We start from the raw sequence: 17882 nt of genomic DNA, 5'->3' as shown, positions 1-17882 counted from the left end.
GACTCATCTTGTCTCTTCTATACTTTCATGTACAGTGGAATCCTGATAATGCCAACACCACCGGACCAGAAAAATTGGTTGACATTTATAAAGGTTGCCATTATCCAGAATCAATGGAACACGCTTATTAACTGTTGAGGACTGATATATCATCGTATCACAGTAAACTACCAATACAGTCCTCACTGTATTCAAGCACACTCTCGGGAGAAGGCAAAATGTTTGATAGACACAGAGCATGCAGAAATTAGATGCTCATGGGAGGAAATGACTTATTATTTAGATAAAATTTGGACATCCAATTCCAGCTTACCATATTTCATAGTGTGCTGGAATCCAGCAGGTACTGTATAAACAAATCAATATATCAGTCCTTCCAAAATATGAAAGGGAAACCAATTGAAAATGCATGATACCAACAAGGGAAGTCAATCTGGATTATTTAGGAACTTCCATTTGATTCATCTTTAAAAGTCAGTTGTGGCCTGTTTCTGAAAGCCAAGAATCGATATGATATAGACCCTTGCAAAGCAGTAGGCAATGCTGTCAAATAAGGAAGTGCCCTCAAGCACCATACAGTGCTGCTAACCTACGTAAAAAAGATGTTTTCTTACCCATTTATATCCATTGTACACTTTCTGATTAAGATCTTACGCATTGTTCAATTTCTATAGTTTAAACAGTTTTTTTTAAAGCCATACACTCTTTTAGGGCACTTAAATACTTTGATTTATTATATGTTGGGAGTTCAATAAAATATTATCTGGTTGGATCATATCTGATTTATTCCTTAATTCTGGAAGTTGGTGCTATTTATGTCATCTATGAAGAGTAAGTTTATTCCTTAATATGAATATCAATCATGATGCTTTGATCCTACTTGAAGAGCTAGACAACTAGACCAGCATGCACTCTACGACATGGGCTGGAATCTATACCCATTAACGAAATTGTGACTCTAGCCAGGAACAGACGTGCTTGGTCCCAATATGTGAATTCCATGTGACCGTGACACTTTTATGCTGGTGTAGCATAGCACCTTATAGTACTTATAGGTGCCGTACTAATGTACAATGCAACTCATACATACATACATGTACATCAATCATGATATTTTCAAGTTTGTACGCCTTTTTCAAAATCTGACTCATTCTGGTTCTCCATTGGACACCATTTACATGGGTAAGGGTTGGCAGCACTGAGCATTACTTCTTTATAACTGCTATAGTGCTGACCCCGCGGTTTTTTGAAAAAAGTATTTCAAAATTTTGCAAAGAAAATGATGAATTTTGCAGAAGAAAAAAAAAAGTAAATTTTGCAAAAATTTGCAGTTTTCTTAATATGTTGTATCACACCTAACAACTAACTACATGCAACCCATGCAATAAAATATCCCCGCGAAATTACACAATTTCAAACCCAAAATTGTGGGACAAAAAATGGTAAATTTTGCCAGGAATTATGCTGATTTGGAAATAGGTACAAAGTTGGGAAAACAAAATTACAATAAAAAATTGCTGTCAATGAAATTGTTATAATAAAGAAAAATCAAAGCTTTTTGGGTTGCCTGCCTCAAACTTCTCCTTCATCACCATGGGGAATGCAAATTTCGCAAAAATAAAATAAAAAGAATCAAAGAATTTGTCAAAAATTTGCAAAACGAGCAGATTTTGCTGTTGCAATGCAAATCAGAAAAATTTCCCTAATTTTGCGGCCGCTAGTGGTCCAAAAATCCGTGGGGCCAGATAGTGGTATGGATGAAATCTGGTTTCAGCGATGCAAAATTCTCATCTGACTGCATCAGGCATTCCCATCACATCGGCAAGAATGGCTTTCTGCTGAGTCTTCACCTTTATAACCTCAATCTTCTGATCAATGACGATGTAGTCCTCAGACACAGTGTCAAGTGGCAGGATGATACTGAGCCACTCAACAACAACTGTAGACACTCCGGTCTCGTAGAGAGAACGCACGCATACATCTTTTTTCACAAAACAGTCAAAAGCAAACACTCAGCCATAAACATTCCAATCTACATCAACAAATCAAAAAACAGATACTCTTCCAGGATTCATCTCACCGACAAATTCCACCAGCCATTTGCAAGAACAAACACAAACAAATGCAGCGTGCGGCTATGTGGTCTAGTGGTATGACATTCGCTTTCGGATCGGAAGGTCCTGGGTTTGAGCCTCGCTCGGCGCATAGTTGTGTCCTTTAAAAAAAACTCTTTACTCACATTCTCTCACTGTCTGTACTCAGGTGTAAAATGAGTACCTGGCTGTTAACAGCGTTGTCTCTGTCCGAAAAAAAAAATGCAATATCGCCTAACAGGCGTCATGTCTCGTTCTACATGTTAAGTGTTGCAGTTGACTAGGGCCCCCTTGACCCCTTGTAAAACGCTCTGAGCACTTTTAGTGGATATTGCGCTATATAAAAGCTTGTTTTGTTTTTTTTATGGGGGGGGGGGGTTACATTGGGCTTGTTCCATGGGCATCACAGCAGGATGTTATCAGTAGTAATAAATAATACAATTAAAATTGTCAAAACTCTTTAACTGGGTGTAGTGGACGGAAATGAGTAAACCGAATAGTTCGACATAAAAACTGGAGTTAAACATGAATGTAACATGTCAGGAATTTTGGTTCTCCTTGCAATTGACTGGATTATGAGAAGGACCAGACAAAGAGGAGAGAATGGCATAAGTACGAAGTCCACAACAAATAGGATGACCTAGGTTTTGCAGACGGCATTGTCGTTATACCTTCAACAAAAAAATCTGTATTTTTTGCCAAGTTGGGGTCTAAAATTTGCCAAAAAATTTGCCCGGCAGAGCTAAGCCTCCCTGTAAAAATGAACACGCTATATGGAAAAATAATTATAAAAGACATTTTATCACACGTAAGGGAGGCTGCATTTATTATTTTCCGCACTGTAACGCGATTAATGCGCCCAAACTTTCAGACAATCACACTCACACACCAAATTACACACAGACACATACAGTGGAATAGAACACTTACACTGGCGAACATTCAACTCAGTCACACATAGGGCCTACTCCCTCTCGTTCACAGTATCAGTTTTATCAAACTTTCACACCTACAGACTATCTCGCACGTACACTTTCTCTCAGACTCATCACAGGCCTTTTCTACTAAAAAAAAAAAAAGAGGCATCACTGAACTTATTGTAGTAAAGGAAAACTAGTCCTTTGATGAAGGAAAAGATAAAAGAAGTCAGTGGCAAAAGAGTATGTTCAAGCACAGGATGCATAAAAGCTAAAGATGGCAATGTTTTGATGGATAGAACAGATGTGTTGAATAGATGGTCAGAGTATATAGAGGAACTTTTTTTATGATGAAAGAGAAAAACTAACAATAAAAAAAGAGATAGACGGGCCACCAATTTTAAACGAAGAAGTAGAAGCAGCTATTTAAACAAAGAAGTTAGGCAAAGCAACAGGCCCTGATAATATCCCAATAGAAATACATCTTAACATTAGAGGATTTAGGTTTAAACACAGTGACAAATCTATTGAATAAGATATATGACAGTGGTAAAATTCCAGGTGATTTATTAAAGTCAGTGTTTATAACACTTCCAAAGTCACCAGGGGCCACGGAATGCGAGTTACACCGAACCATTAGTCTTATGAGTCACTTCACGAAAATTCTCTTAAGAGTACTAATGAACAGAATGAGGAAAAGTATAAAACCAGAGATATCAAGAACTCAATTTGGATTTGTCCCCGACAAAGGTACAAGAAAAGCTATCAATGTTGATGGAAAGATGTATTGAAGTCCAGAAAGACTTATTTATTTGCTTTATTGATTACTCAAAGGCATTTGATAAAGTTAGACATTGTGAGCTATTTAATGTACTTGAAGGACTAGATATAGACGGAAAAGACCTTAGAATTATTAGAAACTTATACTGGAAACAATGTGCAGCCGTCAGGATTGAAGGAGAATTAAGTAAATATATACAAATTAAACGAGGTGTTAGACAAGGATGTGTTTTGTCACCAGACCTTTTCAATATCTACAGCGAAACAATTATTAGAACTTTAGGCGATAGTCCAGGCATTAAGATCAATGGTGAGAATATCAATAATATAAGATATGCAGATGACACAGCACTAATTTCAGACTCAAAAGAAAATTTACAAATACTCCTCAATAAAGTAGTCACAGAGAGTAAACGTATGGGGTTATACTTACATGTAAACAAGACAGAATGCATGGTTGTATCAAGGAGAGAACAACATGCAACTTAATAGGCAATGGAAAAACTATAAAACAAGTTCAGACATTTAAATATCTTGGATACACAACTTCAGATGGCAGATGTAGCACAGAAATAAAGCGAAGAATTGCAATAGCTAAAGATAGTTTTAATAAAATGAGTCTAATTTTTAAAAAACCAGAATATCTCAATGACAACAAAACACAGGGTTTTGAAGGCCTATGTATGGTCAGTATTACTATATGACTGCGAAAGCTGTACAATTACAGAAGACATTAGAAAGAAACTGGAGGCAGCAGAAATATGGTTTCTTAGAAGGATGTTAAGAATCTCATGGACAGAAAACTAATGAAGAAGTATTAGAGCAAGCTGAAACTAAAAGGTTATTAATTCGTACAATAAGAAAAAGACAAATGCAATTTTCTAGGGCACCTAAATCGACTAAAATATATACCAGACCTGACATTTCTTACACCATTACCAAACTATCTCAATTCATGCATAATGCCAAGAATTGTCACATTACAATGGCAAAACACCCACTCAGATACTTGAAGAGTACTATAAATCAAAAATTGTCTTTCAGGAAAGCTGAAAGGATAAATGTGACTGGCTTCTGTGATGCAGACTGGGCTTGCAGTCCAGAAGACAGAAAGAGTATCACAGGATATTGTTTTCAGTTATCAAACACAGGCCCAATGATTTCTTGGAAATCAAGAAAACAGCCAACTGTGGCTTTGTCAACTTGTGAGGCAGAGTACATGTCTCTTGTCTCTCCTGCACAGGAAGGCAAATATATTATTTCTTTTTTAAATGAAATCACTGATTCTGACCATCCAACATTCAACATATTTTGTGATAATCAAGGAGCAATCAGTCATCAAAGGTCAAAGCACATTGATGTGAAGTATCACTTCATGAGAGATGAAATAACAAAAAAAAAACAATTTCAGCATTAATATGTACCAACTGATTCGAACCTAGCTGATATATTTATCAAACCAGTTTCCAAAATCAAACTTCAATGCTTCATTAAGTACATCATGGGATAGATTTTATCCTAGTGTAACTTAGTAATATCTAGTATTAATGTATTCCTACTATTAGACATGTTTGATTGATAAAATAAATGATCTTTCAGTTTAGTCTAAATTTTATTGACCAATAATCAAACTTTTTGTTTTATTACTTTTAAATTCTTTTCAGTGAAAATTTCACCATATATCTAATTACTGAGTATGATGAAATAACTCTGTTTTCTTTTTGAATTTTTCTATTTGACAATGTCAACAATATTTTATGACTCATGTGTTCTCATACTAATTTTTATTATTGTTAAACTTTTAGGTCATGAAAGCTGATTTTATGGGGGGATGCTGAGTATAAACTCATCTGTACCTTGTTCATACATGTATTAATAATGATAATGATAATTTTATGAAGTACAAAATGTATGATCTACGTTTGTAATAAAAATAAACAAGGGATTCTGTACTTCCTGTTCCTCCCTTACCGGTCAATAAAAATGGCGTCATTGTTTTTAAATCTTCTTTGAGTTAATATCTAAAATATCCAATCTCACAACCAATCATCTCTTCACCAAAATAACATAACATAACACACACGAGTCTAAACAGCCACCGGAAACTATTCAGACTCGAGTCTGAATAGACGGAATAGATGGATCTTGAATATAAAATGACAGGACCACGCAAGCAAAAAAATGTATTAGAAAGACCAGGAATGAGGACAACAACAGACGAAGAAAGAGATGGAAATACATCGGTCACATGTCACATACCAAGAAAAGAATCGAATAATGACTGTGTGAGTGTGATGGGACTGACCTTTGACACAAGAAGGAAAAAGAAAGTGCAACAGACCCAAGACTACCCGTACTGTTGAAAGAGAAAGAAATGCTGCAGGTCTGGGTGGGGTTCCTGACCTCCCATAGTGGGCAGGGAGGTACTTGTTGTGTCTTCTACCCACCCCCCCCCCCCCCCCCCCCTTCCACCGTATCTGTTTTCCAATATGCTTTCTGTCTTTGTCTTGGAATGAGATTACTTAGTTTTGTCCTGATCCTTGACTGGGAGGGAAAAAGTCGAATGTATAGTTATAGTTTTGGGAGATGATATTTTTTTTCTTTGTAAATCATCTCTCTGTAATTTACTGGGTCTTTGAAAAAAATTCGTAACTTATGATTTGTAATCATTTGAGTATGTTACTCTTAGTGGGGTCTTGTTCTGGTGAATTGCCCTTTGTTTCACTTTTCTTAGGTGCTTTAATAGTAATTCTAGAAACTTTTACTATCCCATTTTCTTCCTTTTTACTGGCGCTAAAATGATCTAAATGTGTTGCAAGCGCCGTAAAACCCTTGAAAACAAACAAATGCTGCAGATGGGACAACTTGGGAACACAGCCATTAACACGGGGAAGAATTGAAACAGCAGATCAAGGCCTTATGTGCGGCCTGGTACAGAGAGGATAAGTATCTCATTCTCATCAGCCAAATATAAATAGTATTTTAAAAATTATTTTGGCTGATAATTGACGACTTTGATCGATTACTTTGTTAATAAAACCATCTTCTGGTTCAGTGATGATAATATTCCGCGGATTGGCGGAATTTCGGGATTTGGGATTTTCCTTGAAATTTTCCGCTGTTTTGCAGTGTTAAATATTATTCTATGAAAAGCTTATGCGGTAGACCCAAGGAAAAATCACCATCACGTCTTGTGTCAAATTTTGACACCTATGCTCAGTTGCATGAATTTTGGTGACACTTGCGTTTTTTATGAGTCAACCTAGATAGGCTGTCACCAAGTGTCAAAAGTGACACAAGACCTGTGGTGAATTTAATGAGTAGATGTTGGGGAGCGGATTGGGCCAAAAAAAAAAAAAAACAATTCATAACTCACTCTGGCAGGGTACTCTCTCTCTCTCTCTCTCTCTCTCTCTCTCTCTCTCTCTCTCTCTCTCTCTCTCTCTCTCTCTCTCTCTCTCTCTCTCTCTCTCTTTCTTTCTCTCTCTATCTATCTATCTATCTCTCTCCCGCTCTCTTCTCTCTCCCTCTCTCTCTCTCTCTCTCTCTTTCTTTCTCTCTCTATCTATCTATCTATCTCTCTCCTCTCTCAGCCTCTATTTCCCTTCGCCACATTGCTCTGTCAACCACCTATCTATCTATCTAATGTTTACAGAATGTTTACAGGTCATCTGGTCAAAGAAAGATAATTATATTATAAAAATCAAGTTTGGTCGACTTAGAAAGCAATTGGTCCAGGGCTTATTTCTAATTTACTATAGATAGACATCTATGTTTTGCAATTAATTATAATAATCACAAGGTTGCAATGACACTTCATTTCTTGTTATTATCAACATAAGTGCCTGCTCCACTCACTTTTCTGAGTTAAAATTCACCCCAAATACCGGAGCATACTCAATGTCTCAAGCGTTTCTATGTTACATACATGTCTGTGTTGAGAAAATTGGCTATTACTATTAAGCTTAAATTCTGACCAACTAATTTCGCGGCGTTTGTGTGTGTTGAACCCGTGACCACCAGATGTCGTGGAGAAGTGGTTCTAGATAGACAAGAATTTCAAGCGACTATTTGGTGGGTCGTGGATAGCTCCTCCGGTAGAGTCACAATCTCCATAGCAAGACGGAGTTATCGTACCATGTATACCAATCTTCCTGACATTAGAGGTTGTACCACATGATAACATGTCAGTTTTTTCCCGTTAAGTTTTAGTCTCTGACTCTGCATCCAACGCCCTATGGACGCGCAACACTGTTCCACATGAAACGAAGCCACATGCATGGTTTGAGTTGGACCGATACATTTCCCTTCTTTTTCACACACTGCCATTATCATCACTGATTTATGGTGATTTATGAGATATCCCCCTCCCCTTTAAAAAAAAAAAAAATTCCCCCTCTCTCTGCCAGTAATTGCGAAGCATGAAGGGAATTAAGCAAGCAAGTCTTAGTCTTATAATTTTTAATGTATGAGTTATCTCCTTTGTATAGTTCAGCCCAAAGAAGGGAACACTAACAATTCAATATTATATTAATATCATACCCTCTCTCCCTTGCCTACCCCCCCCCCCCCCCCATTCTCTACTACTAAAACTATTACTACTACTACTACTTCTACTACTACTACTACTACTACTACTACTACTACTACTACTACTACTACTACTACTATACTACTACTACTACTACTACTACTATACTACTACTACTACTACTACTACTACTACTACTACTATACTACTACTACTACTACTACTATCTACTACTACTACTACTACTACTACTACTACTACTACTACACTACTACTACTACTACTACTACTACTACTACTAACTACTACTACTACTACTACTACTACTACTACTACTACTTACTACTACTACTACTACTACTACTACCTACTACTACTACTACTACTACTACTACTACTACTACCACTACTCACTACTACTACTACTACTACTACTACTACTACTACTACTACTACTACTACTACTCTACTACTACTACTACTACTACTACTACACTACTCACTACTACTACTACTACTACTACTACTACTACTACTACTACTACTACTACCACTACTGCTACTACTACTACTACTACTACTACTACTACTACTACTACTACTTGCGTTCGGTTATCACCCCTAAATGTTGTCACGCCATGTTAAATCATATTCGCTTTGATAGAAAACAATACAATCTTTTTTTTTACATTGGATAAACCTGAAATGACGAGAAATATAAAGTATGGAGAAGTGCCATATGAAAACAGAGAATAAAAATAACGCCCGCCCCACACCTTTACTGAAAAACCTGAAAGATCGCATTCAAATCATTTCCATTCTAAATTCTTTTGTCAGGGTCCGACCAATATGGTCATAATACCCTTTCGATACTCACTCACTCACTCACTCAGTACTTTCCGCACCTGCTGGCACTTGAGGCGATGCGAAGTATTCTTGGGGTCATCTCGAGGGACAGACCTCTCCACAGACTACTAGTCCTGTGTAATCTATGGACCTCTCTGCTTTAGGTCCCCCCTGCATGGTAATTCCCCGAGTCTCCTTCGGGCGGCCTTGCTTCCTCTTTCCTTGGGGTGTCCTTCGCAAAGCCTTCCTTATCAGTGTTTCATCAGGTCTGCGACAAACATACCCCGACCAGTGCCATCTTATCCTTTTAATGAGACTCTTCAGAGACCCCACTTCTGCTCTCGCTCTCAGTTCCTCATTTGAGATTGTGTTTGGCCATAATATCTTAAAGATTCGTCGCAAACATTTGTTTCGGTACGGTGGTCAGTAATCTATTTTTCGACGTCTGGGTCATCCCGGGATATCACTGAATGACCTGCCAATAGGAGGATGTAAGCTACACAATATTGAATCAACCAAAGTCATGCCGTAATATTATTATTATCATAATGCTGACCTCGTTTGCGGCGAGATATGTGGTCCAGCGGAACAGAAGGTCCTTGGTTCGAGCCTCGCTCGGCGCATAGTTGAGTCTTTGGAAAAAGGGTCTTTACTCACATTCGTTAACGGTACTCAGGTTAAAATGAGTACCTGGCCGTTTACAGCGTTGTCTCTATCCGAAAAATATTGTAATATCGCCTCACAGGCGTCATGTCACGTTCTATATGTTAAGAACTGCTGTTGGCCCGGGACCCTTGGTAAAGCTCTTTGAGCACGTTTAGTGGATATTGCGCTATATAAAAGCTCAAGTTAAAAAATCCCCAAAACAACAATGGCAGTACCACTAAGTGGACGGATTCTGCCTCTATATATTTGGACAAATTACAGATTATATTTGGTTTTGTGTCTGCTATTTCCGTTGAAAAAAATCATGTCCTCTCAAAAAAGAGAAATAACTGCAATAAGCGTGAAAATACTCATAATGTTCCATATCGCTTGAGGCAATATTCTTTTTCTTTCTTTATAAAACCACTGTGAACTTTTCATCAAAATAAGTTTATTGGTTATATTTTTATTTTATAAAAGTATGTAATATAATAACATTTTGAAAAGTGATTTCTCAAATATGATTAGTTTATCTCATTAACCAAACTATATATTTCCTAAGTTGATAAGAGAGACACATGAGCAATGCTATGTTGACGTTCTCTCTGTAAGGGCATGTCCAAGCACCCGAGAAGCAAAGTCACCCCAGTTAGTAGTAGGAGTAGCGTACGGCTACACCTCCAAATTCGTTTCGTCAACCCAGCTCCTCCGCTCTAAGGACGGTTTCATAGCCACAATCAAGTTTAGTTACTGGACAGTGGAGGACGATGTGATCGCTGGTCTTTGGGGCTGCCTGACATTTCTGGCAGGTATCACTGTTCCCAAGTTTCCATCTGCACATATTTTGATGCAGTTCTGCCATGTCCAGTTAAGAGGCGATTTGAGGAAACCCAGTTTTTCCTGGCGTTGTGGAATGCAGGTACTCTTTCAGTTGGATCCTCTATGATGTTTCCTCCTCTTGGTGTTTCCCTGTTCCTGGAAGGTTCATCACGTTGCCGTCGTACAGGAGCTTGTGCGCTGCCATGACCCTAAAGGTGATACCAGCCTAGATCCAATCCTGTTGGAACAGCTGAAGATGAGTAGCCAGACCAAGAATGGTCCAAACCGGCGTCCAGACAATGTTCTTCCTTCTCCTGGACCCACACCTCCAACCACAGTTGACGGTAAGTAAACAAGTACATGTAATGGTTACCATAAGCTGGCTTGCCTTGTTCTGGGTCTAATAGTAATGTTTGTTATTATTTAAATTATTTTACTAAAAACAATAAATTTCATATCATTTTCTAGTAAATTCGACAAATGTGAATATATGATTAGTATAAATATAATAAATAATTAGTTGATAAATCAAATATACTTTTCCTTTTTTAAAAAAAAATATGCATGAATAAATAACTAGTAATACCAAAAAAATAAATCAATCAATAACCCGTTTAATAAAATACAAAGAGATGAAATAATCGTATTACAATATCAATGAGTGAACCTCGGTTGTTTTGGGTTCGAAACCGAATCTATCGGTAAACTCGAGAGGGGCCAGACATCCTCGCCTATGGCCATGACTAAGATGAAGACGATGTTGATGACAACGACCAGTACGGTGAACAGTCTGAACAACGCACGATCCCACACTAAGGACACGTCTTTCCACGTTAAGTCATCTCCCTTACCTGCATCAGAAGTTGTTACGGAGTAATCGTCCTTTGATCCTGTGACGCGTCTGCTTTGATCACTGAATTTGGTGGAGCACATAATTTTGTCGTCTGCATTGTCAACGATATTATCGTAATTATCATTTATATTTATAGATTTTCGGAAATCACACTCCAGAACATCGGAACTGGCATCAAATTTGTTTGATTGTTGCGGAGAAACTTTATTGTTCTCCATTTTCCCATGATGCGTTGTACTTGTTGATGTTGTGGTTGTTGTTGTTGTTGTCCTTATGGCAGCCGTCAAAAACTTGAAAGCGAGGCTGGCAGACTTACTGACGGGTGTAGAGTCTGAGGTGTAGTATATTTTTATTATGTAAGCACTGAGAATGACTGACACACCAGATAGAACCATCAACAATGCCAAATAAATCATGAAGATTGAACTCTGTGAAAAGACAGTAGAATAATATAGGTACATAATAGATACAACAAAATTGACGTCACTCAGCTCTTTGTTATTGATTTTTTTTTTTGCCAGCCATTTTTTATGATTAGTTGTCATTAAATTCTATTAATTAGACCATAGGATTTTAAGGTTATACATAGTTTTGTGTGTTACGTTGGTACGTTAAATCCGGCTGGTGGATGTTGTGAGTCTTTTAGCTAAGCGAGTGTCATCTATAATACATAAAAGATTCCTTCACTCCTTACTATGGAGTTTCGAACGAGTTCCCAATACCGTTGCGCGACCTTGGGGAGAGCGTGTTGGGAACGAGTTCAACATTTCAAACGCAGGAGATCAAACATTATTTTATCCCCCCCCCCCCTCCTCTCCCTCCCCTGATCTCATCAAGATGCATCTTTTTTTACATCAACGGATTCAACCGACATCGAAACATTTGACCTTGAGAATTATCATTGTGGTAAAGGTAGCTATTATCACGCGTCAAAAACTCGTTTCCAGTGCTCGCAACCAAGGTCACGTTGCATCAGTGGGAGCAGTAAAACAAATATTGGGTTTTAAAAAAAACAACAAAAAAACACATACAAACAAATTTGAACTTTTATATAGAGCAATATCCACCAAACATGCTCGAAGCGCTTTACAAAAGATCCCTGACCAACAGCAACACGTAACATGTAGAACGAGACAAGACGCCTGTTAGGCGATATTACAATGGGTTTTTTTCCGACAAAGACAACGCTGTTAACGACCATTTTTATTCCTGAGTGCGGTGAGAGAATGTGAGTCAAGAGCCTTTTTCAAGGACTCAACTGTGCGCCGAGCGAAGCTAGAACCCACGATCTTCCGATTCGAAAGCGATTGTCATACCACAAGACCACATAGCCGCAGGTAACGCAGTGATTTAACTCTCTTCTTATCGCTATTTTTAGAATTTCCTCCCAAAATTCACACCCACACGAAACAAAATAGACTTTTCCTAATCAAACAAAAAAAGTAACAAGTGCATTCCACACAGATTGTTTCTTCAGCAAAATGATGTCTATAACACAGTGTTTAGTATTTATAGCTGTAACCAAAGCATTTCTTTAAATGCAAGAGAAATCAGAATGAGCAAATTGTCGGTTGCATCGTAACGAATGTCACGATTTTCCTATGGGTGGTAAGGACAGGGTTAAGAATCATAAATTATTTAACTCACTCAACCCTAACACCGACTATATCCGTAGTTAGACCGGGTTACTTTTATTACATTTTTTTCTGAGACAAATTATAGGCGTAGTATCAAGGCCAATGTTTTTTAGTTTTCGCATGTTAACGGTAGTTGAATAAAACTATCTAATGTATAAGCTAATTTTAATACATTTTTTCCCCAATTAATTTCGAAAAGTAGCAAAAATCTCTAGGAATGAGTGAGTTAACTTACCTGTATGGATGTATCTGGCAAAACAGTGGCGACGGTTGCCAGATTGACACTGTAGGCTAGTAGAACGGTGACGGGCAAACTTATCTTATCACCACTGTCGACTGGGAGGGTGAATCCCAGTGATGCCAGGGAGGAGAGAACCACAGCCTGAGATGATATATGTATGCATGTATGTATGTATATATATATATATATATATATATATATATATATATATATATATATATGACCAATCTTCTCATAAATGTATTATGTTGAGAAGTACCTCTTGCTTAATATAGAATTATGAGTTTACCTTTGAAAATTTAAGCTGATGTAGTATATGTTTTCATAGCGGAGAGTGAACTGTTTAAAACTTCAATATACTTGAGTTTCCTTATTCTGTATATTTTTTGACATGCTGGCTACAACAACAACAACAACAACTACTACTACTGCTACTACTACAACTACAGCTACTACTACAACAACTACTACAACTACAACTACTACTACAACTACAACAACAACAACAACAACTACTACTACTACTACTACTACTACTACTACTACTACTACTACTACTACTACTACTACTACTACTACTACTACTACTACTACTACTACTACTACTACTACTACTAAGAAAGGTTTGCAAGATACTCGTAAATCAATCTGTGAATAATAGTTTTATAATTTTTAGATTTGCTAGTAATTTTCTGCTCGATGAATAACAATTTAATATTGGCTGTACGGAACAATGTTGATCTAAGATAAAGAACTGAACAAGTATGTATGAAAGGTGCCAGACAAAGCAAGATAGAAAAATACAATTTAAAAAATTGAGCTTTTATATAGCGCAACATCCACTAAACGTGCTCAAAGCGCTTTACAAGGCGTCCCTGTCCAACAGCAACATTTAACATTTAGGACAAGACATGACGCCTATAAGGCGAAATTATAATTTTGTCGGACAGAGACACCGCTGTTAACGGCCAGGTACTCATTTTACACCTGAGTACGGTGAGAGAATGTGAGTAAGGACCCTTTTCCAAGAACTCAACTAAACACTGAGCGAGGCTCGGACCCAGGACCTTCCGATCCGAAAGCTAGTGTCATATCACAAGACCACATAGCCATCCCAAAAAATCAGTCGACCTCGACTAGGTATCGAACCTCAGACCTTCTGATTACCGGCACCTTTCATACAAACATGTTCAGTTCTTTATCTAACACCAGTGTCTGCTCCTTAATTTCTTAATATTGATCTACAACCCTATTTAAAAAAAGAAACAAAACAAACAAAACGAATACATAGACAAGGTTTCTGAATACCGGAAGCATAGTTGTGAAAACGTAGTAGCCTGGTCTTCTTTTCAGCAGAAAGTAGATATCATAGGAAGATCTTCGATCTTTGTTGACCTTGACCTTGGTGCCGACCAAGTCCCATTGGCCGTTCAGGGTCATGCCATCGAAGGTCAAGCTGTCGTCATCTAGAGATATGTCGACATCTTCTTTAAAAGAAGCAGCCGTTTGGAGACGAATGATGCATAGCTGTTCAAAATATGTAAATGAGTAAATAAATAAATAAATAAATAAATAAATAAATAAATAAAAAACAGATAAAAAATAAATAAATAAAATTCCCTCTATTGATCTCCTGAAAAAGATGTCTTTATAGTCAATTCCAAGGGAAGACTGGAATAGACACTTAGATAACCACGCCTCTCGGACAGTCGTCATAATGTAAACAATGGCAGTGATTGGTAAACATAGCAAACTACACAGGCTATCGATAGTTTGTGTCTAAGTAAAATACACACTGTTCTACCACTTGATCAACAGAACCAAGATACATAATACGTCACTCAGGTCTTTGTTATTGTATTTTGCCATCCGCGTTTATGAGTAATTCTCACTAAACTGTATTAACCTGACTATAAACGATCATGGTTACACAAAGTTTTGTGTGCTGGTCCGTTATACTTTCGGATGGCAATGTTGTGAACTCCTTAGCCAAGCGCATACTATCTATATCTATAAAACCTAAAGCAATGATCAGAGAAAGGTCGAATTCATTCACATTATTGTTTATAAACAACCAACCATGTTTGTCCGAGCATGTGTGGAAGTGTGTCACAAATTCCATGTTTTGATTGGTCAAAAATCTGCGGCGATGAGTTTTCGGTGTGGATAGATCATCATCATAACATAGTAGTATGACATCATTAGAAGATACTACTGCCACCGTTATGTATCAAATTCCTCATTACGAGAGGCGTGAATGACTGAATGAGTGAATGAATGAATACATTATTTATTGTTCATAAAAATACATATTATGAATATATCGTTTGTAAATAACAACAACTATTAACAATAACAACAAAATATAAAAGGAATACTTTGAAAAGATGTTAATAAAATCTGATTTAAAATCAGTAAACGCTTTAAGGCTATTCACCGACATAAGAATTTAAAAAAATACTTTGCATAAAAATAGTGGTTACCTAGATGTCTATTTATATTCTTTACGATGGAGAATAAATACAATTTCTTACACTGAAATCAAATCGAAGTGTATTATTTTCTTTTCGACGTGTACTTATTCGCAGGTCTGATAACCCAATTTAATATGGGCCCATTCACTGTTGTAATGGAAATCTCAAAAAAATTACGCAAAATATATTCCATTACAAGAGTATTAAACTAGGCCTATAATTGCGTCCGGATATCAGACCTGCATAGATGTACACGTCGATTTTTTTATCATTCTGATTGAAATCCACTTTTCGGTTTACGATTCATCCCAACATAATACCGTTTTGAGATGGAGGGCCACATTTTATCATTATTTTCTACCTTGCGACGTGCACTTATTTGCAGGTCTGATAGCCCAATCCCTAATTATGGGCTCATTGCTGTAATGGAAATCTAAAAAAAAAAGGACGCAGATTATTGTCCATTAAAACAATATTAAGGGGACCCCGGTAGCTCGGTTGGTAGAGCACTCGCTTCACACGCAAAGGGACCAAGATCGATGCCGGTCCCACGGTCCTTTAGCTGAGAACCGGGGACCGGTCCCAAAGTGGAGAACCGTTGGCGGTCCTTACTCCTTATAACCTGTCAACGGTCCCAGCGATTTTTGCGCCATACTACTGCCCCAGCGATTATTTGCCTCGGTTCTTTTGCCTATCTTCCACAAATCACCACCCATCCCACTTAATTAATCGCACCCACCCCCCTTTGCTATACACTAAACCACACAGACGACCATCTCCCTCCACTCCGCAAACCGCCCTTTCGTGTGTGAGATGGGGGGAACAGGAGGCGCATGACAATCACCAACGCCTTGGACGATTCCATTATACGGGGTAAATTTCAAAGTTTACAACACCATAATGATCGCAATGACAATGATCTATGATGAAGGCATGACCCCTCTTCTCTAATGGGTTATTGTTTGAAATGAATGTGACTACTAAAGATGTGTGCGTGTGTGTGTGTGTGTGTGTGTGTGTTTGTGTGTGTATATGTGTGTGTGTGTTTCGAACCTAGCAAGTCCAATCTTTTATCTTCTTCTGTCTCTTGTCACCACTCCTTTCTATCGCATTGTAGTCATTTAAAATAATACAATAATATTAAAATTTCGTTTTGTGTTTTAACTAATCAAATAATATGAGTTTCACATAATATTATATCTTCCTTCCAAAATAACAGTTATAATTTCTGTATTTTTAAAAAGCCCAATAGAGTATTTGGGGGCCCCGATAGCTCAATTGATAGAGCACTCTTTATACGCAAAGGCCAGAGATCGATCCCGGATGCAGTCGAGCTTTTTTTTTCTTCTCTGAACTCCCTGTCTACTCAGCAGTGAATGGGTAGCTGGGTTTGTTAGATCTGGCGAAAAGTACTTTGGGATAGACCATAGAGAATACAGGTGGTAGTCTGTGGGATAGACTAGAGTCCTATCCAAAGGTAGAAATATTTTTTAAAAAAGTAAAAATCAAAAAATAAATTGAGCTTTTATATAGCGCAATATCCACTAAATGTGCTCAAAGCGCTTTACAATGGGTCCCTGACTAATAGCAACACGTAACATGTATAACGAGACATGACGCCTGTTAGGCGATGTTACAATTTTTTTCCGACAGTGGCAACGAACTGTTGACGACCAGGTACTTATTTTACACCTGATTACGGTGATAGGATGTGAGTAAAGAGTCTTTCAAGTACTCAACTAGGCGCAGAGAGAGGCTCGAACCCAGGACATTCCGATCCAAAAGCGAGTGTCATAACACAAGACCACATGCCGCACAAAAAATAGAAAAAAGGCATGGAGACGAAAAAAAACCCCCCAAAAAAAAACAAAAAAAAAAAACAAAAACAAATCAAAACAAACTTCCCATACTTTTGGTCCAGCATGCTACGGACACAAAATATTAACAATCCCTTTTCCCTAACACTAACATTGACCTGACCCGCTCCATCAAGCTTCGCAGACACACACACACACACACACGCGCACACACACACACACACACACA

At 37.7% G+C, this 17882-nt stretch overlaps 1 protein-coding gene across 1 annotated transcript in view; it reads right to left on the bottom strand.

Moving 5' to 3' along the window:
• Positions 1–10752: 10752 nt before the first annotated feature.
• Positions 10753–17882, bottom strand: part of LOC144978976 (neuronal acetylcholine receptor subunit beta-4-like) — an 11999-nt gene continuing 4869 nt past the window's right edge. Inside the window, exons 4-7 of the mRNA XM_078925594.1 lie at positions 14671–14889; positions 13357–13503; positions 11355–11912; positions 10753–10857 (exon numbers count right to left, since the gene is read on the bottom strand). Of these exons, the coding sequence (XP_078781720.1) occupies positions 10753–10857; positions 11355–11912; positions 13357–13503; positions 14671–14889 (1029 nt within the window). The remainder of the gene's footprint in view (positions 10858–11354; positions 11913–13356; positions 13504–14670; positions 14890–17882) is intronic.

Source organism: Berghia stephanieae, chromosome 8, assembly GCF_034508935.2.
Source record: "Berghia stephanieae isolate SIO BIC M18660-M18661 chromosome 8, UCSD_Bste_1.3, whole genome shotgun sequence".
In the NCBI taxonomy this organism is placed as follows: Eukaryota; Metazoa; Mollusca; class Gastropoda; order Nudibranchia; family Aeolidiidae; genus Berghia; species Berghia stephanieae.
Note: the sequence above shows the minus strand (reverse complement) of the source record. Positions and strands in the feature narration are given on the sequence as shown.